Below are 23190 nucleotides of genomic sequence, written 5' to 3'. Positions count from 1 at the left end.
CTGGTACCTCCTTAGACCTACACTTACTCTCCTCATCTCCACTTGCCTTTATGTCTGTTTTGTAAAACTTTCATGGGACTTAACTGATTTGTTTCTCATATTTTCCAGTCAGTAACTCCTCGAGATTTATTTATTTTTAATTATTTTTAATAAATAATGAATATATTGATGATAGTGAGCCCACAGGTAAGGCCTACTTCCCAAAACACCACAGGGTTTCATATTATTGTCTTATTTTTGTCTTGTTACTAGGCAACACTCTCCTTGAGTATGCTAGGTTAGAGAAATACCTCGACTCGCATTCTGCGAACCGGATTCACACAGTAGCTCCGCCAGCCGGTGTACGCCTGACAACAAACCGCGCGCACTAGTCTGTGAAAAGCCACGCCCACTCGGTCCTCTAGTAGCAACACAAGCTAGCTGAGTTAGCTTGGCGTCAGAAGTTTAAAGCCCGTAGTTGTGTCCTTCTCGACCCCATTAACCCCCGAGGATGTGCTCCGTGGACGGCTGTGATTCGGGGCGTCGCGGGGCGCAGCGGTTCCGGTTACCGGCGGACCCGGAGCGGAGACTCGAGTGGGTCCAGTTCCTGGCCGCGGTCAACGAGCAGCGCTTTAAAGAGGCGTCCTGGACCGACATCACGATCTGCAGGGAACACTTCGAAGAGGACTGTTTCGAGGACAAGAACCCGGTCCTGCACGCTCAGCTGACCCCCGGTGCGGTCCCGTCGCTGGGTCTCCGGTCAGACGGGGAACCGGGGACCGGACCGGAGAGACCAGCATGTGTGGTGAGTCCGAGAGCTGAGACCACCACAGACTCCATCTGAATTAACTATTATTAGCATGATTATATCAATACACCTATATATATGTATGTATATATATATATACACACACACACACACACACACACACACACACACACACACACACACACACACGAGGTTGTATGTCTATTAAATAAAGTTAAGACACTTAGAAAAACAATATTGCACCATTTTGTCATCAAGTATTTATTTTATCTCTAATATGATACACAAACACAGATAAGAGAGATGTACAGGTTAGGCTGATTTTTATATTTCTTAATTTCATATAATTGACTTAATTGCATTTATTACAAAAAAATTAAAACAAGATAAAACTAGCTTCTTCTAGCAACTTCTTCACTCCTCTTTTTCTTTTCAAAATCAGTGTTTTTTAGCCAGCGATTTGTTTTTGGCTCGATGTCCACATAATTATCAGCTGCAACATCCTGCACACTCTATCACGGCTCAGTTATTGCTGGTTGCATTCTGAAAATAAAAGATCAATTAATTAAATATGTTTTTTATATTGTAGTACATAACCTGAAGGAAAAGATAGGTTGGTGGAAGTGCTCAGGGAAGAAAAGTTTTCCAGACAGACGATACTGTCTGCCTATTGTAAGTTACTTTGGACAAAAGCATCTGCTAAATGCCCTGAATGTAAATGTGAATAGCTTAGCCTATGCTCTCTTCTTTTCATGCTAAATGAAACCTGCATCCCAATCACCAGCCATACAGTCACACAATACTGCCTTGACATAACAATGCTGCTTGTTACGCTCTCTAATTATCATACTAAAAGGAAAACATGCATACCCCCACTTACATCTACACCCCACATTCAGGAACATGTTCACCTTTCCTAGAACTGAAGTGTCTGTTGATATCCTCATTGTGGACAAAGTCATGGGATTTTAGGTCCGTCTGATCAAATTAACACAACACATGGGTAGAATGTAAACTGTCCATGTATAAATTAAATACTCTGTTTCAGGCAGTGGTGTAGTGGAGGGAATACAACCTGTTGCAACAAGCCTGTTATTTTGACTACCACACTCACCCAGTGTTGTATAATTGCAACAAATATATAACAAGCTGCATCTAATAACTACATATGTACATGCTCTAGACATTGTAATAACAACAACAAATATATAAAATACATTTTACTTACTTGAATCTGATGAATCCAGTCCAATGAAACAAAGAGGTGTTGTTCGAAGGAAACCTTGAGAGGTTGTGTGAGTTCATGGCCATAAGACGGGACTAATAAACAAATGTACGATCCAATAACATTGTGAGACTGAACAATAGGACCCAATGATTATGTATATGTGTTAAAAAAATACAAATATATACCAGATTGTTTTTTAGGATGGTTAAAAGTAACGTAGTTTTACAACAAGGGGTGTTACAGGGTTTAGCTGGGTGGCGATAAGCACTAATAAACAAAACACTGTGTAGTAAGAATGTGCTTTGGGCTAGTACCCTTAACGTGTTCTTCTGTGTGTAGAAGCTCGAGGAAACCGCAGAGGATGCATATCAGTGTGATCAACGCCATGGCCCTACTTCTGGAGAGTCGACGGGTAAAATGTTTTTGATTGTGCGATTTAAAAAAAAAACAAAAAAACATCAAAGTGAAGGATTTCCTCACACTCTCATCTTGATTTGCAGCTGCGAGAGGAAGCCTGATCCCGGGAGGCGTCTCGGATGCTTTTATATCTACATCACACCGGATGCAACCAAAACGTGTGGATTTTGATTTGATCAGAGAAAAGTAAGTTTTCTATCTCGGCTCGCTTCGACTACTTTTTTTAATACATTTAATTGATGTTGATTTTCTTTTTCTTTTAGAGCTGTGCTTCTGCAGATGAAAGGGATGTATGTCGTGAATGAAAAACGTCTCCTGCAGTTGATCGGCCACAAGTGTCCGTCCTGCGGCTCCACAGTGACGATAGAGAAGGTCACCCGCGGGGTGCTCGTGGTCTTGAACCAGCGGTGCCTTCAGTGCGACTACACGAACCAGTGGAAAAGCCAAGCGGACGCCGGCGTCCCGACAGCTGAGGAGCAACATCCGCCGGAAGCAGCAGGAGTGACAAAACGAACCCGACAGGTGGGAATCAAACAGGCGACGTACCGTAAATCCTCTAATATTGGCCTGTATTCCTTTAGCGGTCTAATAGAGGCTAGGCTATTATTAGAACCAACGCTTTTCTGGGCAGGCCTCAACATGATGCTTGTGATGGTAACATGCAAGTACCACAGGGGGGCAATGTTTGCTTATGAATCCAAGCCATAGCTACGGCAGCCTGGTCATGTCAATCACCTCGCTCTTGACTCGCACATGAGACTTCAGTCACCGCTAGGCTAATAGGGCTAACGTTGTTGAATATGGCCGCTGCGGAGCCAAAGAGGAGACGAACATTTGACATCAAGTTTAAAACCCTATAACACCAAACGTATCATATGTGATACATGAGTTTTTGAGCCCCCCACAGTGTGACAATTTTTTCCCTGAAAAACCCCATGTATACAATTATATACATGCAGTACACAGATAATCCACCAGGGGTAATCTGCTCACTAGAGGGCTTTCCAGCCATGCTACAAGACTGCCATTAACCAGGAAGTGGACACGTGGTTTTTGCAGAAGAACTTTGCCAATTTTGAAAAGGTTAAGGTAAGAAAAAAATTAAAATGTTTTGTGACTGGGTTGATGCAATGTGAAATTACTTAATATTTCATAATCTATGGTTTAGTAAAACCATGTTAAAAATGACTTACAGCGGGTGTATAAGGTCATGTAACTCTAAATCAGTCAATTGTCATTTTATTGTATTACATGCATTATAAAAAAAACATCAAGCAACATACAGTCTTTATTTTTCAAGTAAACTAATTAAATGTTTAAATTACATTATTTGGTGCATTCAGAGCAAAAAAGTAGATATGCAACTTGCTGTATCTGATGATTGATGACTACTTGGGTGTTGCAATGGTATGATTGATAGCAACTTCATTTTGCTTACTGATTTTCACTAAAAACTGACCAATTCAAAGAAAAAATACACAATAATCTGTTTTTTTGTGTGTTTTAGATGGCAAAAAAATACAGTGTTGAAGATGCTCTGAAGATGTTTATGGATGGAAATTCAAGTGACATGGAGCAGCTCGGGGAAGATGATGATGATGAGGAGGATGAGGAATGGACTCCTACTGCAAGGATTGGGGGAAACCCAGATAGCAGTGATGATGAGGAAGAGGAAAACCCAGATGGTGATGATGATGATGAAGTCCCAGAAGAGGACACAACACCAGAGCAGTTGGCAAGGGGCAAAGTGAAAAAGGAGGAATATCAGTGGAGAAGAAAACAGTTTGAACCTCCATCTGTTGAGTTTGTGGAATGTGTTGAGGAAGACTCTAAAGAGAGGCTTGGCTGGACACCATATATGTATTTCAAAGATTTTGTGACTGAGGAAATGATACAGGAAATTGCAGAAGAAACAAACTTGTACAGTGTGCAGAAAAATGGAAAGTCGGCGAACACAAATGCCCAAGAAATTGAGCAAATTCTGGGTATGTACATGCACATGGGGTTGGTACAGATGCCCAACGTACGAGCTTACTGGGAGATGGAGACACGGTACCCCCCAGTGTGTGATGTGATGTCACGGAGTCGATTCATGAATTTGCTGTCGCTGATTCACTTTCGGGACAACCTCAATGTGTCTGAGGATGCAAAAAAGGATAAAGTGTGGAAACTCAGGCCATGGTTAGAGAAACTACGCCAACGATTTCTTTGCATACCTCCTGAGGAATGTCACGCCGTTGATGAAATCATAGTGCCTTTCAAAGGAAAATCACATCTACGATGCTACATGCCAGGAAAGCCTCACAAGTGGGGGTTCAAGATGTGGGGACGTGCCGGCCAAAGTGGCTATCTCTATGACTTTGACGTGTGCCAAGGGAGAGAAAATCCAGACAAAAAGAAATCTGATGCTACAGGAGATGTTGTCCTGAAAATGACCTCAACCCTTCCACCAGGAAAAAATCACAAAGTTTTTGCTGACAACGTCTTTACATCAGTTCCATTGGTGGAGCATTTGAAACAAAGAGGAATCTACTACATAGGGACAGTCCCAATGAACAGGGTGAAGAACTGCAAACTGATGGATGAGAAAGAACTGAAGACAAAGGGAAGGGGCTCTCTGGATTTCAGAGTAAATCAGGAAGAAAACATAATTGTGAGATGGTATGACAACAAAGCTGTGAACCTGCTCTCTTCTTTTGTTGGTGTTGAACCACTGGGCAATGTGAAGCGTTGGGATCGGAAAGCCAAAACCTACATAAGGGTTCCCAGACCAGCCATTGTTGACACATACAACAGGTTCATGGGAGGCCTTGACCTTCTTGATATGCTATCTGCACTGTACAAGTACAACTTCAGATCCCGAAGATGGTACATCTACATTTGGTGGCACACCGTTACAGTGGCAGTAATCAATGCATGGATCCGCTACAGAAGAGACCTGGAGAAACATCAGCCCAGGCAGAAAGCCCTGCCCCTTCGAAGGTTTCAGGCTTCTGTTGGCACCGCCCTCACAAGCGCAGGGAAGGTCAAAAAGTGTGGCAGACCACTGTCCTCTCCAGAAGCAACGCCAGCCCCTCCCCGGAAGAGGAAAACCCCTGAGCTGCCCCCTGATGTGAGAAAGGATGGCCTTCATCATTTCCCAGCATGGGGAACCCGACAGAGATGCAAGCACTGCGTCGGCCGCTTTGCCCATGTGTACTGTGAGAAATGCAGAGTGCATCTTTGTCTGAACAAGGGCAGGAACTGTTTTCAAGGCTACCATCACTCAAAATAAAAAGGCTGTGAACTGCAAAATGAGTAAAAATAACTGAAATGTTATGTCTTCCAGACTTCCACCCTGCCAGTTCCATTGCTGCATTGTTTTTGTTGGATTTGTTTCTGTATTTTTTGTTCAAGAAAAAACAGAATCTTTGAGCATATTGACCTGCTGTATCAAATTCGATACAAATCAAAACTCCTGTGTGGAAATTGATATTTGAATTTTTTTTGTTTTGTTCAGAAGGACCAATAAAGGCTCCAGTTTCAAAGAATTGGAATTTTCTGTCAATTATTTAATGGTTTGGGCTTTACAGGGTTTAAAGAGAACGTGCTGGAATATGCTGTAGAGCACTCCGAGGAGCAAGCTGCTAAATAAGCCTGTTTTGCTCAAATAGAAATAGAGGCCTGTCTCTAATTCTGGCCTCCTTCCAATAAAGGCCTGGGCCGCGATGCGCTTGAGTAGAATAAAGGCATGGGCCTATATTAGAGGATTTACGGTATTCACCTTTTAGATCGTCTGTGCCATATTTCGTGGGTTTTATAGACTCATTTAGTTAGAATCAAACATAATGCATCCTCCTTTTTTGTTATATTTAAAATACTCTGCTGCAAGGGCGTCACATTTCCACTCCTGCACTCTCTTGTCATTGTGTCACAGGCGGCGCCGCCCGTCGTCCCTGAGATCGACGCCGCCATCGCTTCGGAGACCGACTCAGTCGATGAATCGAGCGATCAGGGCCACGCGGATTCAGACGAGGATTGGAAGCCAGTGGACGAACTTCACACCGGAGCGCTTAAAAAGAAACCCGAGTGGGAAACCGGAGACAAAGAGGAGGAGGAGGAAGAGGAAGAAGATCATCCCCAACTTCTCCGCAACCGCAGTCGGCTGTGCACGGAGTGCGGGACGTTTTTCAACGAGGAGAAGCCTCACGAGTGCGAACACAAGATCAAACCCTTTTCCTGCAACATCTGTGGCAAGAGGTGCGTCAGTGAGTTCGCTCTGAACGTCCACAGCAGAGTCCACAACGAAAACTACGAGCACCGGTGCAAATACTGCCACGCTACGTTCAACACGAAGGTGGACAAAATGACTCACGAGCGGATCCACCAGACTCAAGGGAAACCGTACAAATGTCCCGACTGTTCGGAGACGTTCGCCTCAAACAAGCAACGCAGGATCCACCTGGATGAGCACCGAGGCCCCAAACAGTTGAAATGTCACATCTGCGGCATCGACTTCCTCTGGCCGCTCTCTCTCCAGAGACACCTGGCCGTTCACACGGGCGCCAAGTCGCACAGGTGCTCCGTGTGCCAGCGCGGCTTCAACCAGGCCGGGCACCTGAAGTCCCACATGCGCCTGCACACGGGCGAGAGGCCCTTTAAGTGTCGCCACTGCGACCAACGCTTCAATCACAACGTGAGCCTGAAGAGTCACATGCAGCGGTACCACTCGGCGAGCGCCGGACGCCAACGGGACAGAGAGGAGGCGGGCGAGAGGGCGAGCGACGCCGATGCTGATGGGAAGAAGAGAGGTGCAGATTCTGGGTTTGACAATGTGGAGGAGGAGCAGGACACGGAAGAGGAGGAGAAGGAGGGGACTAAAAAGAAGAGGAAGAGCACGGGGCGGCCCATAGGAAGGCCTAAACGCTACGAGCTAGACGACATGGCGGAAGGGAAGCGTTCAAGCAGCAAGGCGGGAAAAGGGAAGTTAAAGAGAACGCAGAGCAGCGACGAAGACAGCGAGGCGTCCTTCGACTCGGCCGAGGAGGAAGAGAGCTGCAAGGAGGGGATGAAGAACACAGCGAGGTCGAGGGGAGGAGTTTCTGACAGCGACTCTGATTTTCATCCCGAGGAGAGAAAGAAAAAGCGGCTTGGTAAAAGCTCGGGGAAGACTAAAGAACAGCATCGAAGGAATGAAGGGAAATAAATTAGGAATTCAGTTTAGTTGTGAAAAGAAAAGAGCCATCAAGTCGACGATCATGAGAAACGGGTCTCATTGGATGGATATTAATAATTAACGTGTGATGGCATCGGACCTCCTAGAGGAGTCTTAAAGGAACTCATGGTGGTTTAAATAACCTCTTTATTGGAGAGAGAAAATCAAGAAACATTCATGAGACCGAAAAATGCAGTCTGAAAGAATATTTATCCTGTAATCTCTGCAAGGGAAATAGGAACTTCTGCATATTCACCCAAGTTATTAGGCCTAATCTGAAGAATATACAAACTTGGATATGGTGGAAGGGTGAAAATGCAGTCTGAAGGAATGTAAATCCTCCTGTCACATGGAAAAGAAAAGGTGCCACACTCGGTTCTTTAACGGGCCGACACAAAGGCTTGGTGGTCGGGCAGAAACGGCATCATGGAGGTCGGGTTCATTTCTGGTCAACCTTTATCACTTTGTGTTAGTAAAAGAAGCGGCACAAAAGTAATGCGTTAATATACTATTATATATTATATTATTAAACTGCATTCGGAAGCTTTTACAACAATATCCAATTGGAAATGTGGATTTTAAAGGTCCGTCATAATGAGTAACAATGCTGCATTCAGGTTTCATGTACATTCTGAGTAAGGATGATGGAGCAGAGGCAATCGATCAGCTGATCACAGTGATCGGCTGATTACAGCTAGGTCAAAAAGTAGAATCAAAGCTTGCAATAATACTCAAACAAGAAAGAAAGTCCATTTACATTTAGGTCATTTAGCAGATCCACATGTTGCTTTACATTCACTCACAGCACAATAAAACACAATAAAACAGGAGTTTACCAAACGCCTTGTGACGTCATGTGATCACCATGTTTGCCTGTATTTATCCACGTGATTGTGTGTTACTCTTAACTTTCCTGAGGGGGGCAGCAGTGGTATTACAACCGCTACATGACAGCCGGGATACGCCGGATATCAAACCATGCGACCCCCCGCCGTTAAACCCCGCCCACTCAGCCCGCCCGCCTAGAGCAGAGCGAAAGTAGCTAGTTAGCTGTTAGCTTCGACTGTTTTGGCACAGAGGAACTCCAGTCCAGACGCGGGTCTACCTCCCAGTCCCGGACTGAACCCGGACCCCCTTACAAGGATGTGCTCCGTGGTCGGGTGTGAGTCGGAGCGTCACGGCGTGCAACGGTTCCGGTTACCGGAGGACCCGGAGCGGAGACTCGAGTGGGTCCAGTTCCTGCTCGAAGTCAACGGGCAGCGGCTCAAAGAGTCCTCCTGGACCGACATCGCCGTCTGCAGGCTTCACTTCGCGGACGGCTCTTTTGTAGACCCGAGTCCGGATGCTGCTGCTGCTGGCCTGGTTCGGCTGACGTCCGGCGCGGTCCCCTCGGTGTACGTCAAGTGCGAGACCGAGGTAAGCGTCAAGTCCGAGCCCGAGGGATGCGTCAAGTCCGAACCCGAGGAACCAGAGGGATGCCTCAAGTCCGAACCCGAGGAGTGCGTCAAGCCTGAGCCCGAGGAACCCGAGGGATGCCTCAAGTCCGAACCCGAACTGTCTGTGGTGAGTCCAGAGTATATATATGCGTGTTGTTCTGACGTCACATTTTACGGTTCTCGAGTACACTAGAACATAGAAGTTACATTCAGCCACAGAATAATAATATTGACGCCATGTTTTCTCTCGGGTTTGTTTGTTTTCATGCACACGTCCGTCCGCCTGAGTGGGCGGAGTTGATTCTTAATTTTTGTTTTCTTATTAAATTAATACATTATTATTATTATTTTTAAATGGGCTGGAGCCACAGAACAAATTGTTTGTTTTTAGGCTTTAATTCCTCTCTGTATCAAGGAGATAAATAAGAAATGAGTGTTTAATCCTGAAGATATTTCTACCTTTCTTTGATTACAAGCAGATTAATCTGATTATATACACACACACACACACACACACACACACACACACACACACACACACACACACACACACACACAGTCTATGCTGCAACTGCAAGCTTTCTACTTGTGTTACTTTATTGCAGCAGCCTGAAGAAACCACACACGAGGTGAAAAACAGCGACAGTCCTCCCTATTCTGGAGAACCACAACCGACTTCAACGGGTGAGAAACTGGAAAAAAGTAAAAAATATAAATAAAGCCGGTGTGGATGTGAATGATCATGATCGTTAAATTCTCATTTTCAGCTTCCCAGGAGAGCCCCGCCTCCGATGCCTCCTATCATTCTGATGCCTCCTATCATTCCGATGCCTCCTATCATTCTGATGCCTCCTATCATTATGATGCCTCCGATGCTTCCGAGTCTTCTGAGTGCGATTATGGCGAGATGCTGCAAAAAATCACAAACATTGACGTGATCAAGAAAAAGTGAGTTCATCTTTCATACACCAGCTTGAGGTTCTGCCTCGCATCCGTTTACATTCAACCCCCAACGTTCTTTTTCTCCAGAGTTACTCTTCTGCAGAAGAAAGGGATGTGCGTTGTGAACGAAAAACGTCTCCTCCAGTTGTTCCGTCAGAGTTGCCCGTCGTGTGGCTCCGGAATGAAGACGGAGAAGGTCACCCGCGGGGTGCTCGTGGCCTTGAACCAGCGGTGCCTTCAGTGTGACTGCGACTACAAGTGGAAAAGTCAACGGGGATGCAGCGTCGACACAGCTGAGGAGCAACCGCTGACGGAAGTCGTAGAAGTGGACGTCGCTCCGGAGACCCGACGGGTAAAAATCATACGCTTTTGCTGCTTTTCTCCTCGTCGTCGGCCTTGGGACTTTCTGGAAGATGTGATCTGCATTGTTATACGATTTCACAGACCGGATGGTGAATTGATTAATCACCCTGCATCGTTATGGACAATATTAATATTCATAGGTGTTCATATTTATATTAATATCTGCATCGTGTTAGAATTGGGGCGCCACCTGTGGGTCAACAGGAATTTACAGTTCAAATTAATGATTCTAATAACAAAACTAAATAATAATAATAATAATAATGATGATAATGATGATAATAATAATAATAATAATAATAATAATAATAATAATGATGATAATAATTCAATAGAAAAAAAAAGAAGATATGTACACACATTTGGGTAACATAGAAATGTCAGTAGCTGCCGTGCCTTCTACAAAGGAAATAAATGGCTGCCAAATGAGATAAAAGTTTCTAGTGGACCTTCTTACAGTGTATCTTTTTTTTTCTAAATGAACATGACTCATGATCCCTAATCCATTGGCTTTTGGCTCTTTGTTATTATGTCTTTCACAGCCGAAGTCGAGGGACGACACCTGCAGCACCGACGCAGACGTGTGGGATACGGTCCCCTTCATCGAGGAGGAGGAGGAGGAGGAGGAGAAGGACCCCACGGATGAGTCGCCGTCATCGAGTGATGTAGATAACATGGATTCAGACGATGATTGGTTACCGGATGAGACCGTTTTACTGCTGAAGGAGCTTGAAGACGAAGAGTCTGAGGAGGAAGTCGAGGAGGAGGAAGATGGCGATGATCCTTCTCTGCCTCTCAATCAAAGTCGGCTGTGCACAGAGTGTGGGGAGTTTTTCAACAAGCAGAAGGGTCACACGTGCGTGCACAAGATCAAACCCTTTTCCTGCAACATTTGTGGCAAGAGGTGCGTCAACGAGAGCTCTCTTACTCTTCACAGCAGAGTCCACAATGAAAACTACGAGCACCGGTGCAAATACTGCCACGCTCCTTTTAAAACAAAGGTGGACAAAATCACCCACGAGCAGATCCACCAAAATCAAGAAAAACCGTACAAATGTCCCGACTGTCCGGAGACGTTCGCCTCAAACAAGCAACGCAGGATCCACCTGGTGAAGCACCGAGACTCCAAACAGATAAAATGTCGCATCTGCGGCATAGAATTCCGTCACAGAGGCATTCTGCGAAGACACATGGTCGTGCACACGGGAGTGAAGCCGTTCTATTGCTCCGTGTGCCAGCGTGGCTTCAACCAGGCCGGCCACCTGAAGTCCCACATGCGCCTGCACACGGGCGAGAGGCCCTTTAAGTGTCGCCATTGTGACCAAAGCTTCAATCACAACGTTAGCCTGAAGAGTCACGTGCAGCGGGACCACTCGGCGAGCGCCGGACGCAAGAAGGGGAAAGTCAACAAAAGTGTTAGCGACGCTGTTGGCGCTCAGGAGAACGACGGAGGCGCGGACTTTGGGCTTCTCGGGGAAGAAGAGGGGGTGGAGAAGAAGAGGAAAGCTATGCCGAGCAGGAAGAGGAGCACCGGCAGACCCATAGGAAGGCCGAAGAGGAATTCAGAGGTCAACGTGGAGGGAAGGCAAGGCCAGCGGTCAAACGCCAAGACTGCCAAAGTTAAAGGGCAGAGGTCAAAGAGAAAGCAATGCAGCGATGAAGAAAGCGAGGACGAGCCGATGGAATGCGACGCGTCCTCTGACTCGACAGAGGAGGAAGTGGAGAATAGTGAGACAGGCACATCGAGGGCAAGAGGACGGGAAAAACATTCTCACGATGACCCGGATTTTGACCCGATGGAAAGCGAGGAAAAAGAGGGACCCTGCCAGAACACCATTAGAAGCTCAGGGAGGCTTAGAGGAAGACGAGCAAAGAATCAAGTTGTCGAAGACACTGAACATTGAAGGAAAAATAAAAAAGTTTGAATCCTGTGTTAAAAATAGCAACCAACAATGTGACTACATGTCATATTTTTGAGAACTAAAATTTAGAGTGTCCTACAGAGTTGAAATATTTTCTATGATATTTGAACAATTTAAGTTTTATGGGAAAATAAACATGAGGCTGGGATATTTTCTACTTTTCAAGACAGAGTGTAACTTTTTTTTTTTTTATTTCAAGCTAATTTTGAGTCCTGTTAACTGATGTTTATGTTTTTTGAATCAACATTAGTAAAAAAACATAATTATATGTTCTCATCTGTGGTACAAATGTTTAATATTTATGTACTTTAAACAAAGCCAAAATGAACCAAAACAGAATTATATACGCAGCTTTTTTTTCTAATTTGAGTGAACTATCCCTTTTAGAGTGGACGTTCAACGTTTTGAGTCCAACATCGACATCTGCTGGTGTCATCCGGGATCTGCGTGACGTAAACGCAGTCATACACCCACCAACGAGCTCCTAAAAAAGTGAATCTATAAATAAAGTTTCTATTGAAAAAAAAAAAGAGCTCCTAAAAAAGTTTGTAAAAACAAAACAACTTAAAAAATGGTGGACACATCGCAGAGCTACGGTGGCCGGGAGGTGCAAAACAAATTTACAATATGAGAAACACTTTTACAAAGCTGGAGACAAAGTTACATTTCAGAAAACAAAATTACATTGCCATAACACATTTACAAGTCCTGAGACAAATTTACATTTGAGAAAACAAATTTACAAGACGTGAAACACTTTCACAAACGCCGAGACAAATTTACAAGTAACTCTTGCAACCGGAAAGGGAATGTACCAACTGGCGAGTAGAACCGGAAGTAATAAGGTGACCCAAGATGGACGGCGGGCAAGCAGTCTTTTGCCCGTTTTGTGGCGAACATATGAGCCGATTAACGCCGTTTTGTTTTTCGTGTGGTCGGTCTTTGGAGTTTTTGAATGCCGCAGCTCGGACGGAAGGACCAGCCGCACAGGGGACATCTCAACTGCCGGATAATGCTAAACAAAGTAGTAAGTGTAGCATAGCCGTAGCTATCCGTACGTCTAATAATCCGTATCCGTAATAATCGTAAATGAATCAATCAACGTAAACAATGTTATTGATTAGCGGCTGCTAACTTTCTATTACTTTGGTTTTGTTAATTTTAGCAGAAAAACCTTGCCCATCATATAAGCAGTTTCTGGAGTGCAGAAGTTCCAAGTCCAAGGAGCGTCAGTCTTTTAACTACGGGCCAAGAGGAAGACAGCGGGCTAAAGAGCGAAAGGTAGGCTGTACTGGCTGTATTAGCTTATCAATACTCGACGGCCTGACTCGGGATAACTCAAAAATGGATCTATATAAGAGAACTTGTATATTTGACACGGGTTGTTTACAGTTATGTTCGGCTAACTATGAAACTGTGGTGGCATAAATTAGAACATGGAGGGACATCGCATTCTCCATAATCAATGGGACGTTCCTCCATGTTCTCCATAATTAATGGGAAACACTGGTGTATGTATACTCTTTTATATTACTATGTGTAGTACATGAAATTAACCTTACCTTTTTTCATTTTTTAGATAAACATTGGATGGATGGTGCCAAATGGGACTGATCTAAAACCTCTAAGAGGGAAAACACTCCCATTATTTGTAGACCCAGAGATAGAAGCGCCTGATGTCCTGAAACAAGCAGTCCAGAAGATGAGAACATTTAACAAGGACATGCCAGAAGGAACGTATGTCCTTTTGTATCCAGACTGCTCGGAGGTGATCCATGTGCCTGGGTCAGAAAAGCCATTCAAATTGGCGGAATATAAAAAAGAACTCGGGAGGCCATATTGCAGGATCACCTTTTTCATTTGCCTTGAAAAACATTTTAAAGGAGGTTAGTAGATCTCATGATTCAATATTTTTTATATATTTTAGACGCTGCACTGAAGGATATATCAACATTAGCAACATGATCTGTGGAATTCTTTTTGTTTTTACAGCCGTGGATGATACCTCAGACTCTGATTGTGAAATTGTCATCACTTCAAGGAGCACAGCTGAATTCGATCGAGCTGACACTGTGGTAGGAATTTTTTTTTTCTAATTATCAATATATACACGTGAATTAATGTATTTGTCTATGACAAAACTGACAACCTATACTGACAACCTATCACCATTAATATATACTGTATATGATAAGGGGAGAGTTATGGAAGCTATTATAAATTGTTGATAAATTTGTTTTCCTGTCAGGTTTTTGAACCACAAAACCAAAGTACTCCCAAAAACACACTTGAAGATGAAAGGTCAGTACATATTTGGCACCCAGCCTTTGTCAAAGAGTGAGTCAAAGAGATTTCATGAGAGGTCCTTTCTAGTGGTAATCAACCACTAGTAATCTGGAATTCAAAATAGTCCAGGATTTGGCTGTTTATAAGCCATATTGGATGAACCCTGGAGCTTGGGCTCTAAAAATGTTGTTTGTTCTGCTGTTATGCCGTTGTCATTGGTGCACCTAAAGGTGCACTTGCAGGTGCAAGTGTTTTCATGGTGATATGCGAGCGTGTTTTTTTTTTTCTCAGTTTTAGATCCATCATTCTTAAACTGTGCTCTGTTCATGAATCACTAGTTCAAGATTTTATCGATAAAAAAAATGTAATACATGCTCATTACTTATTTTTATTCATATTTCCCAGTTTAAAATAATTAAGTTGTGGGCAACAAATTAAGACACTTTGTGTACATGTTACATCTTTATTACAATTCGCAGCAAAAGAACTACGTTCTTGTTCAACATTCTTGCTGCCTGGAAGCCACATCGCGATACATGGTTTAATTAAATCGATTCAGATCCTATTTAAAAAAAATAGATTTTACTCTTTCTTTTAGTTTCAGATACAGTTCAGTTGCAGACTGCCAGTAATCTGCCTTCTGTAAATGATTGCTCTCCATGGCCAAGTCCAGGTACTCCTGCATGTTTGCATCCCCACATGGAGCTGTTGTCAGGTGAGCCTCAGGAAAGGCATCCAGTTCAGCCTGGTCGATTTGAAATCCACAGTCTCTGGAGTCAAACCTATGTTAAAGAGAAGACATAATTACATTTATTTGAGAAAAAAATAAACAAATACAAACTATACCACCAAATATTACCTGTGTGGTAAGTAGTAGAGCTCATTGGGCACTCTTCCTGGACATGATGCTGTTTTGGAGGGTCGGATCCTGTGACTGTTCCATAATTGTCTCGGCGTTTGTAAAAGTGTTTCACGTCTTGTAAATGTGTTTTCTCAAATGTAAATTTGTCTCAGGACTTGTAAATGTGTTATGGCAATGTAATTTTGTTTTCTGAAATGTAACTTTGTCTCCAGCTTTGTAAAAGTGTTTCTCATATTGTACATTTGTTTTGCACCTCCTGGCCACCGTAGCCAATCTTTTAGTGTTTACAAATCGCGCACGTGGTAGCTTGTTTTTTTTTTTAATTCCCGAGAGGATCTGAAAGGATGCCTAGTCCAGGTTTGACAAGTCTACGTAAAATATCCCCCTTTTTCATAGACTTGAAAGCGGATTTCGGACGTTATCTTTACCGACACGATTATGCCTCTAACGTTCCTCTTAACATGGCCGAATCTGTTGGTAAGTGAGGCGTCGTATTTCCCTTTTTGTTTTTTTAATTAGTGTATAAGTAAGTAATTATGATTTCACAAAGCCGGGATACGCCTTATAGCAAACCAAGCGACCCCGCCAGCCACTAGCTAATGTGCTAGCCGTTAGCTCGTCACCACGGATTGAACTGTCTGGAGGCGCGGAAGGATGACGTCATAGAGAGGCGCCAGGTAGCTTCTGTGTTGTTACTTCATGTGTTCCTGAAATCCACACAGGCGCCGTGCTAACGCTCCCAGAGGTCCCTGAGTTTTTGTACCGCTAAAGAAGATCCGTAAAGCCCGTACAAGTCGGACGTTACGTTAGCTTTCGGAAGGTGCAGCTTCCCGCCAACTGCCGGAGCACTTTTAAAACCTACCCCCTCCTCTCCTCCCTCCCAACCCTCCAGGATGTGCTCCGTGGTCGGATGCGGTTCGTGGCGTCGCAGCGCGCTGCCGTTCAAGTTACCGGAGGACCCGGAGCTGAGACTCGAGTGGGTCCAGTTCGTTTTCGAGGCCAACGAGCAGCGGCTCAAGGAGTCTTCCTGGACCGACATCACCGTCTGCAGCGAACACTTCACCGATGACTGTTTCGAGCGCCCGAGTCTGGGGACCAGCGTGCCCGGCTGGGTCCAGCTGAAGCCCGGTGCCGTCCCGTCGCTGTGCGTCAAGTCGGAGCCCGAGGACGGCTCGGGATGCCGGGTGAGTCCCCTTCCACAGAAACGCCCACACGCAGGAGGGTAAAACTTTTCATCCACGAAGGCTGCTTCCAGTGGCTATTTAAGTTAATAAATAATACAACACAGCTGAATGGCATGAATAAAACAGGATAATGGCAGAATGTCATGTTTGCTTTTCAGTATGATATCATATAAACAATGTATGCACACTACAGGTAATCCCGCACATCGCTATTCCATGTAATTAACTTGATTCCACCAGAGGTCCGTAGTTGAGATGCATTAAAATAGCTGTAACTATAGCAACCATGCACCTTTGCGCATCCCCATAAAGCAGCACGCAGCCTATATATAAGTTAAGTTAAAGCTGGGGTATGTAATGTTGGAAAGCTAGCAAGAGAGCTAGCAAGATTTGACAAATAGCACCTCCTCCTGCCTCCTCTGTGTCCCCCACACCCCCTCCCGTCACTGAGTCCGTCCAAGCTGATTCTTCCGGCATCAGCGAGACGTGAAGGCTGTGCACTCCGCTTAGGCGGGGAGGGCGGGTGCAGAACTAGACGTGAAGGCATCTGATTGTTTTTTTACACCGACCAATCCGGTGTTTGATTGGTTGTTTGTTTTCAGCCCCAAGGCAGCCACAGAGCTCTGTTTAATTCCATTCCTTTTCCTGATGACATAATGTACTGATCCCTCTGAAATTAGACGGGCCATTTCACCCAGTATAACAAAAAGTGCTTCTGAACAGGATTACATACCCCATCTTAAGCACTGCATTTTTTTAATCTTCACAAATCACTGTGTTTGCCACACTTGTGCGGCCCAAATGAAATGTTGCTTGTACTTAAGGGAGCTTAAAGGAATACTTCATCCCCAAAGGGATCATTTGTATATAATCATCTCACATTGGCTTGAAATTTGTGAATAAAAATTCCTTAATCGATCCGCACTTGCACATGTAATTACGTGCCATGTGTCCACATTGCACTAAATTGGACTTTTATTGTGTAGGAGCCTTTGGAAACCAAAGATGCTACTTTTCAGTGTGATGACATCAAAAGTCCAACATCTTTAACAGGTAAGGACACACAGACACAGACAGTTAATCCTTTATTCGTCCCACAGCAGGTAAGAGTGTGAATTTGTTTACATTTGTAGGTTCACCTGCGAGGCCCGTGTCGGGTGCCGGATCTGACCAGATGCATCAAAAAGTCCCGAATGCTGATTCAAACGAGAATAAGTGAGTCACACTACCTCAACAGTTTTTGCTTATTTTGCTTTATATCTGGAACAAACTTCCAGAAAACTGCAGGTCAGCTTTTAAATAAATCCTGAAGACTTTTCTGCTTGTTGCTGCCTTTCACTAAACTATATAATGCATTCATTATTTAATTTTTAATAATTATTACTTTCCAATGCTTTTAATGTTTTATGAAAAACACTTTGAATTTTTGTTGAAAGGTGCTTTACAAATAAAATGACCTTGCCTTTTAAAGCTTACATTCAGTCAGCTTTTAAAATATTAATTTAAATGTATTTATTTGTTTAGAGCTTCACTGCTACAGACGGAGGCGTGCCCGTCGTGTAGATGCAAACTTGAGACGGAGAAGGTCACCTACGGGGTGCTGGTGGTCTTGAACCAGCGGTGTCTTCAGTGTGACTACAAGTACCAGTGGAAGAGCCAAGTGGATGCCAGCATCCCGACAGCCGAGGAGCAACACCTGACGGGAGAAGTGAAAGTAGTAGTCGTTCCAGAGACCAAACAGGTAGGACTCTCTCATTTCTGGAGTATCTGCGGAGCGTTTTCCGCACACTGGCAGCCTGGACTTCGTTTCCACATGGGCTCATCGCGCCTGTAGAGTTTAGTTAAATAGAACAGCATAAATCATCCGGTTTTAGAAAAAAAGTGCGCCTCTACGTGCACGTAGAGCCTGTTGTTTGTTTTGCAAAGATCCGACAGCGCCCAGATCATCCTGTCCAATCAGCACACAGGGCTGTGTTCGTGCACGCACAGAGCCCCTCCCCCCTCGGGTCGTACCACTATCACAGGGGGGAGGTGGAGGGAAGTAGCAACAAGCTTCCAATTCCTCGTTAAAAACCGAAACGAGGAGGTCCAAAACAACCAAGGAAAATAAAACACCGGTGGAAAAGAAGGAAAAAAAGAGATTGCGACGGTGCCCGTGATAAAACCAGAGTCAACATTGGACCCGCGTTTCAAAGGTGGCGTGATCTAAGGGAGTTCAAAGGGCACGACGTTGAGGGGGAGGAGCTCGGTGGTCGTGGGGGAGGAGCGTGAGAGTTGGAAACATTCAAAATCTGACAGAGTGCCCTCCATCCGCCCGACTTGCCGACTGGGACTTTTAATAACCTCCTTTTTTTTAATCATATTAATATAATATTCTGTGCTGTATAGACTTCTAGGTTGTCATTGTAGTCGTTGTATCGTTGCCAGGAAACTGATGAAGAACCCAGCGGTAGCATTTTCCCCACAATAGTTATTTATAGCGATGAAGACGGTGATGCGTCGGATGGAGAGAAGGGAGGCGACGGCGTCGGGGTGAATGCAGACACAGAGTGGAATCCAACAGAGAGAGTCTCGCTGGCTGAAGAGCCCAAACGGAAGTCTGAGGAGGAAGGATCTGACCAGCTGCATCAAAATGCCCCGAATGTTGATTTGAACAAGAAGAAGTGAGTTTTTGCTTAATTTTGCTTTACAGCTTACATTCAGTCGGCTTTTGAAATTGAAACATTTTTCATTTTTTATTTTTAGAGCTGCGCCGCAACAGAAGAAGAGAAAGCACATCGTGAATGAAAGCTGTCTCTTCCAGTTGTTCCGTCGCAAGTGCCCGTCGTGTGGATGCAAACTTGAGACGGAGAAGGTCACCTACAGGGTGCTGGTGGTCTTGAACCAGCGGTGCCTTCAGTGCGACTACAAGTACCAGTGGAAGAGCAAAGTGGACGCCAGCATCCCCACAGCTGAGGAAGTAACTCCAGAGACCCGACAGGTAGGACTCAAACAGTCAGACATACATAGTCACACGTTCTGACAATTTGTCCTCTGATCAATATCATCTGATGTACATATACAGGTACTTGTGTTTTCATCTTTATTTATATCGCAATATCGTGATATGTATTGTATCGTGACCAAAATATCGTGATACGTATCGTATCGTGAGGTTCTTGCCGATACTCACCCCTAGTTCTGAATGTAGTTGTAGAAATGTTGCATCCTCTGATTAAGAGAGAGGCCGAGTTGTTTTATGATATTTTATGAGATTTGGTTATTAATATTACGGCACGTGAGTTTGTGTGGATGAGAGTCGAGAATCGAAGCCCCTGTTGTGTTTTATCTTTCTTTATGTGACCCGGGCAGAGTGCTCAGTCTTCTACCATCTCCATGACAACGTAGATCAGACCACAAATCTGAACTCTTAGCAACTCTTAGCCAGCCAGACCGGGCGGCTGCAGCCTTGCTCTCGGTGGCCGTCTGCTCCCGAGCTCGTTCTGTTGTGTGATGAGTGATGAGGAGTAAATGCATCATGTTAAGCGTCCCCTCATCTCTCATTTTTGGAGTATCTGCGGAGCATTTTCTCAAAGCTGGCAGCGTATTACTGCCTGGACTTATTTTTCACCTGGGCTGATCGCTCCGATAGAATTTAGTTAAACAATAACCTCCTTTATTGATCATTTTAATATAATATTCTGTGCTGTGTAGACTTCTCAGTTGTCATTGTTGTCGTTGTATTGTTGCTAGGAAACGGATGGCAACTCCAGAGTTTTCTCCGAGATAATTACTTTTAGCGATGAAGACAGCGATCCGTCGGAGGCAGAGGAGGAAGGCCACGTCGTCAAGGTAATTTCAGACAAGGACTGGATTCCAAGGAAGAAACTCTTGCCGGCTGAAGAGCTCCCAGCTGAGGAGTCTGAAGATGAAGAGGAAGACGAAGGCGAGGAGGAGGAGGAGGAGGGGGAGGAGGAAGAGGAGGAAGGCCGTGATTTCCGGGGCCGCCAAAAACTTACTGAGCTTTGCACCGAGTGCGGCAGCTTCTTCTCCCGTCGGAAGCATCACACGTGCGAGCACAAAATAAAACCCTATTCCTGCAACATCTGTGGCAAGAGATGCGTCACGGAGAAGTCTCTGAAGAGTCACAGCAGAATCCACGACGCCACCTACGACCACCCGTGCAAATACTGCCACGTGACCTTCAAAACGAAGCTGGACAAAATGAAACACGAGCAGTTCCATCGAGACAAAGAAGACCATTACAAATGTCCCGACTGCCCGGAGTCGTTCCGCACCTTCTTCCAACGCAGGATCCACCTGACGCAGAACCACAAGACCGTGAAGGAGCACAAGTGCGGCGTTTGCGGGTTCACATTCAAGGACGTGAACGGCCTTCGGAGACACTCGGCCGTGCACACGGGGCTGAAGCCGTTCCAGTGCTCCTTGTGCCAGCGAGGCTTCACTCAGTCCAGCCACCTGAAGTCCCACATGCGCCTGCACACGGGCGAGAAGCCGTTTCAGTGTCGCCACTGTGACCAAAGCTTCAATCACAACGTGAGCCTGAAGAGTCACATGCAGCGGTACCACCCGGCGAGCTCCGAGGAGGGGAAGACGGACGAAAGGCCGAGCGCCGAGGACGGCGGGAGTGGGAAAGGCTCGGACTCGGAGGTCGACTGTGTCCAACAGCCGGGAGAGGAGGAGGGAGCAGAGGTGGGAACCAACGCAGAGAGCAGCACGGCTCGACCCAAAGGAAGGCCGAAGAGGAAAGCGTCCGGGAGCTCGCCGGCGGCGCGGCGAAGAAAAGGCAAGCGTCCAAACGCCAAGAAGGTGAAGAAAACGGGTTCCAGTGAGGAGGAGCAGTCGGACGCCGACGTGCCCTTCGACTCGGGGGAAAAGGAGGGGGTGAGGAAGAGAACCGCCAGATCAGGAGGAAGGAAGAAAGATGACAGTGACACCGATTTTGACCCAGAAGAAGGGAGAAAGAAAAACCCAGAGAAACGTCGGGGACGACCGACAAAGAAAGTTTCAGCCAGAAAACAGTCAAAACGCACGGAGACGCAGAGTTAATTAACTGGATCCATTGTTCTTGAATATATATATCAACACAATTATGAAAACCAAACATTCACATGGGTTTATAACGGGTGCTTAACGAGAAAGGGAATGGAAGGAAATTGCCTGGAAAGTTACCTTTTTGTAAAACTTTGGGGTCACCAAATGTTTGAAGAAAGCGTAACACTCTTACACTGAAATATGTTATATATTCACGTCTTGTAAGAATAGTTTGAAGCTAAGAATAAATGTTTCTACTGAGTACAAAGCCCGGTGGATCAGCCGGTTTCTATCTTTTCTTATTCACTTTAAAGCTGTTTAATTACAGAAATGTATCAGTCTTTAGAGAATCATTGGATCTGTTTTAGGAATCATCATTCCACAGTTATTCTCCATAACGAAACATAATTATGTAACTTCAAAGGTTTATCAGGGAAATAATTGGTTCTGTTTTAAAAATCAATATTGCACAGTTTGACCTAAATGTATTATATAACATACAACAGTTGTATGTTATATAAATCTCTCTGTAGTTTCCATGAGTCAGTGTGACCTCAGAGAGAAAAAAGACCATAACCACTGGGTTTTATATTGTTTACATTGCTGCTGAACATTTTTGCATAGATTTACTACTTTCCAGCTAGAAATGGTTTTCAGTTTTCCTATAAAAAAAAAAAAACGCCACAAAAATCAGCTTGCTGAGGCTTGAAATTAGTTTGAGATGCAGCAGCTGATTCATCGCAGCAAGGAGAAGTTAGCTTCCGCTTATTGTTTTCAAACTCAGATTTTCCCTGAGACGTCTCCACTTTGCAACTCTTATTATACGACGAGGGAATAAATGTAGAAATACATAAAAAGCTGGAGAATTTTCACTGTTTTTTGTTGGGTTTTTTTGCTTTTATTAGCAGTGGATAGATCGGAAACATAAGAGAGAGAGGGGGTGTGACATGCAGTAAAGGACCTCCGGCCGGGATTCGAACTGGGGTCGGCTGCGTATGTACGTTCATACATGGCATGCGCTCTAACCACTCCGTCACCTGCGTGCCCTTTTCACTGTTTTTGAATAACCTATCCCATGGTTGTTTAAAATAACTGAGGCTTGAATTACAACATAGTTGTAAGATATGTTGAAAGTCATGGAATTTGTCGTGTAGTGTAAAATATGCAAAATAACCACTACCATTGCCAAAAATAAATGTGTCCAACTGCCATTTTTGAGTGTGTCGTCTTATCTTGTTAGCTTCGAAAGAGCGGCGGTGGAGGAAGATTGTCGGATTTCCCACGTTGATCAAAACCCCTGAATGTATCAGTGCTTAAACTAGCTTCAAGGCCCCATCAAGTTTTTTTGAGTGTCGGTCAAACCTCTACAGGGAGTCGGCCTGTTGCTAGGTTACAGATTATATTTGACAGTTTGCAGGTCGGAACAAAGACTGATGCTCGGAGAAGCGAAATAAAAGTAAAGAGTGCTGATACATCTCAGACCCACAAACCTTTTAACGAGGTGTGTGAATCAGATATGTGATGGAGTTTGTTTTAAAGGTCAGCTGCAGTTTTAAATAAAAGGTGAAAAGACC

At 44.6% G+C, this 23190-nt stretch overlaps 3 protein-coding genes across 6 annotated transcripts; all 3 read left to right on the top strand.

The window, feature by feature from the left end:
• Window positions 1–410: 410 nt before the first annotated feature.
• On the top strand, window positions 411–8333 carry LOC311012228 (piggyBac transposable element-derived protein 3-like). Of its 3 annotated transcripts, none has more exons than XM_084007601.1 (5): window positions 411–784; window positions 2316–2388; window positions 2477–2579; window positions 2657–2915; window positions 6310–8333. In XM_084007601.1, the coding sequence occupies exons 1-5, from the start codon at window positions 491–493 to the stop codon at window positions 7576–7578; spliced, it is 1998 nt and encodes a 665-aa protein (XP_083863727.1). In that variant the 5' UTR covers window positions 411–490; the 3' UTR covers window positions 7579–8333. The 3 variants fall into 3 exon arrangements, with proteins under 3 accessions (XP_083863727.1, XP_083863726.1, XP_083863728.1); XM_084007600.1 differs by lacking the exon at window positions 6310–8333 and adding an exon at window positions 3901–6242; XM_084007602.1 differs by lacking the exons at window positions 411–784; window positions 2316–2388; window positions 2477–2579; window positions 2657–2915; window positions 6310–8333 and adding exons at window positions 3033–3482; window positions 3901–6242.
• Window positions 8334–8369: 36 nt separating this feature from the next.
• On the top strand, window positions 8370–12526 carry LOC311012229 (uncharacterized protein). Of its 2 annotated transcripts, XM_084007604.1 has the most exons (6): window positions 8370–9033; window positions 9073–9150; window positions 9629–9707; window positions 9791–9971; window positions 10053–10317; window positions 10871–12526. In XM_084007604.1, the coding sequence occupies exons 1-6, from the start codon at window positions 8731–8733 to the stop codon at window positions 12230–12232; spliced, it is 2268 nt and encodes a 755-aa protein (XP_083863730.1). In that variant the 5' UTR covers window positions 8370–8730; the 3' UTR covers window positions 12233–12526. The 2 variants fall into 2 exon arrangements, with proteins under 2 accessions (XP_083863730.1, XP_083863729.1); XM_084007603.1 differs by having other exon boundaries at window positions 8370–9150.
• A 2900-nt stretch (window positions 12527–15426) lies between these two features.
• On the top strand, window positions 15427–22821 carry LOC311012167 (uncharacterized protein). Its single transcript, XM_084007506.1, has 7 exons — window positions 15427–16582; window positions 17569–17635; window positions 17716–17797; window positions 18107–18323; window positions 19010–19245; window positions 19328–19562; window positions 20315–22821. Exons 1-7 carry the CDS (start codon window positions 16292–16294, stop codon window positions 21629–21631), a joined length of 2445 nt encoding a protein of 814 aa, XP_083863632.1. The 5' UTR covers window positions 15427–16291; the 3' UTR covers window positions 21632–22821.
• Window positions 22822–23190: the final 369 nt, after the last annotated feature.

The sequence above is a fragment of the Eutrigla gurnardus genome, assembly GCF_963514095.1.
Source record: "Eutrigla gurnardus genome assembly, chromosome: 4".
Classification (NCBI taxonomy): domain Eukaryota; kingdom Metazoa; phylum Chordata; class Actinopteri; order Perciformes; family Triglidae; genus Eutrigla; species Eutrigla gurnardus.
Note: the sequence above shows the minus strand (reverse complement) of the source record. Positions and strands in the feature narration are given on the sequence as shown.

Coding starts and splice junctions, on each gene's coding strand:
- LOC311012228 (XM_084007600.1), top strand. CDS start 491: ATGTGCTCCGTGGACGGCTGTGATTCGGGGCGTCGCGGGGCGCAGCGG. Junction 2,389..2,476: donor TACTTCTGGAGAGTCGACGG/GTAAAATGTTTT, acceptor CTTGATTTGCAG/CTGCGAGAGGAAGCCTGATC. Junction 2,916..3,900: donor TGACAAAACGAACCCGACAG/GTGGGAATCAAA, acceptor TGTGTGTTTTAG/ATGGCAAAAAAATACAGTGT.
- LOC311012229 (XM_084007603.1), top strand. CDS start 8,731: ATGTGCTCCGTGGTCGGGTGTGAGTCGGAGCGTCACGGCGTGCAACGG. Junction 9,151..9,628: donor CCGAACCCGAACTGTCTGTG/GTGAGTCCAGAG, acceptor ACTTTATTGCAG/CAGCCTGAAGAAACCACACA. Junction 9,708..9,790: donor ACCACAACCGACTTCAACGG/GTGAGAAACTGG, acceptor TCTCATTTTCAG/CTTCCCAGGAGAGCCCCGCC.
- LOC311012167 (XM_084007506.1), top strand. CDS start 16,292: ATGTGCTCCGTGGTCGGATGCGGTTCGTGGCGTCGCAGCGCGCTGCCG. Junction 17,798..18,106: donor GCTGATTCAAACGAGAATAA/GTGAGTCACACT, acceptor TTATTTGTTTAG/AGCTTCACTGCTACAGACGG. Junction 19,246..19,327: donor GTTGATTTGAACAAGAAGAA/GTGAGTTTTTGC, acceptor TTTTATTTTTAG/AGCTGCGCCGCAACAGAAGA.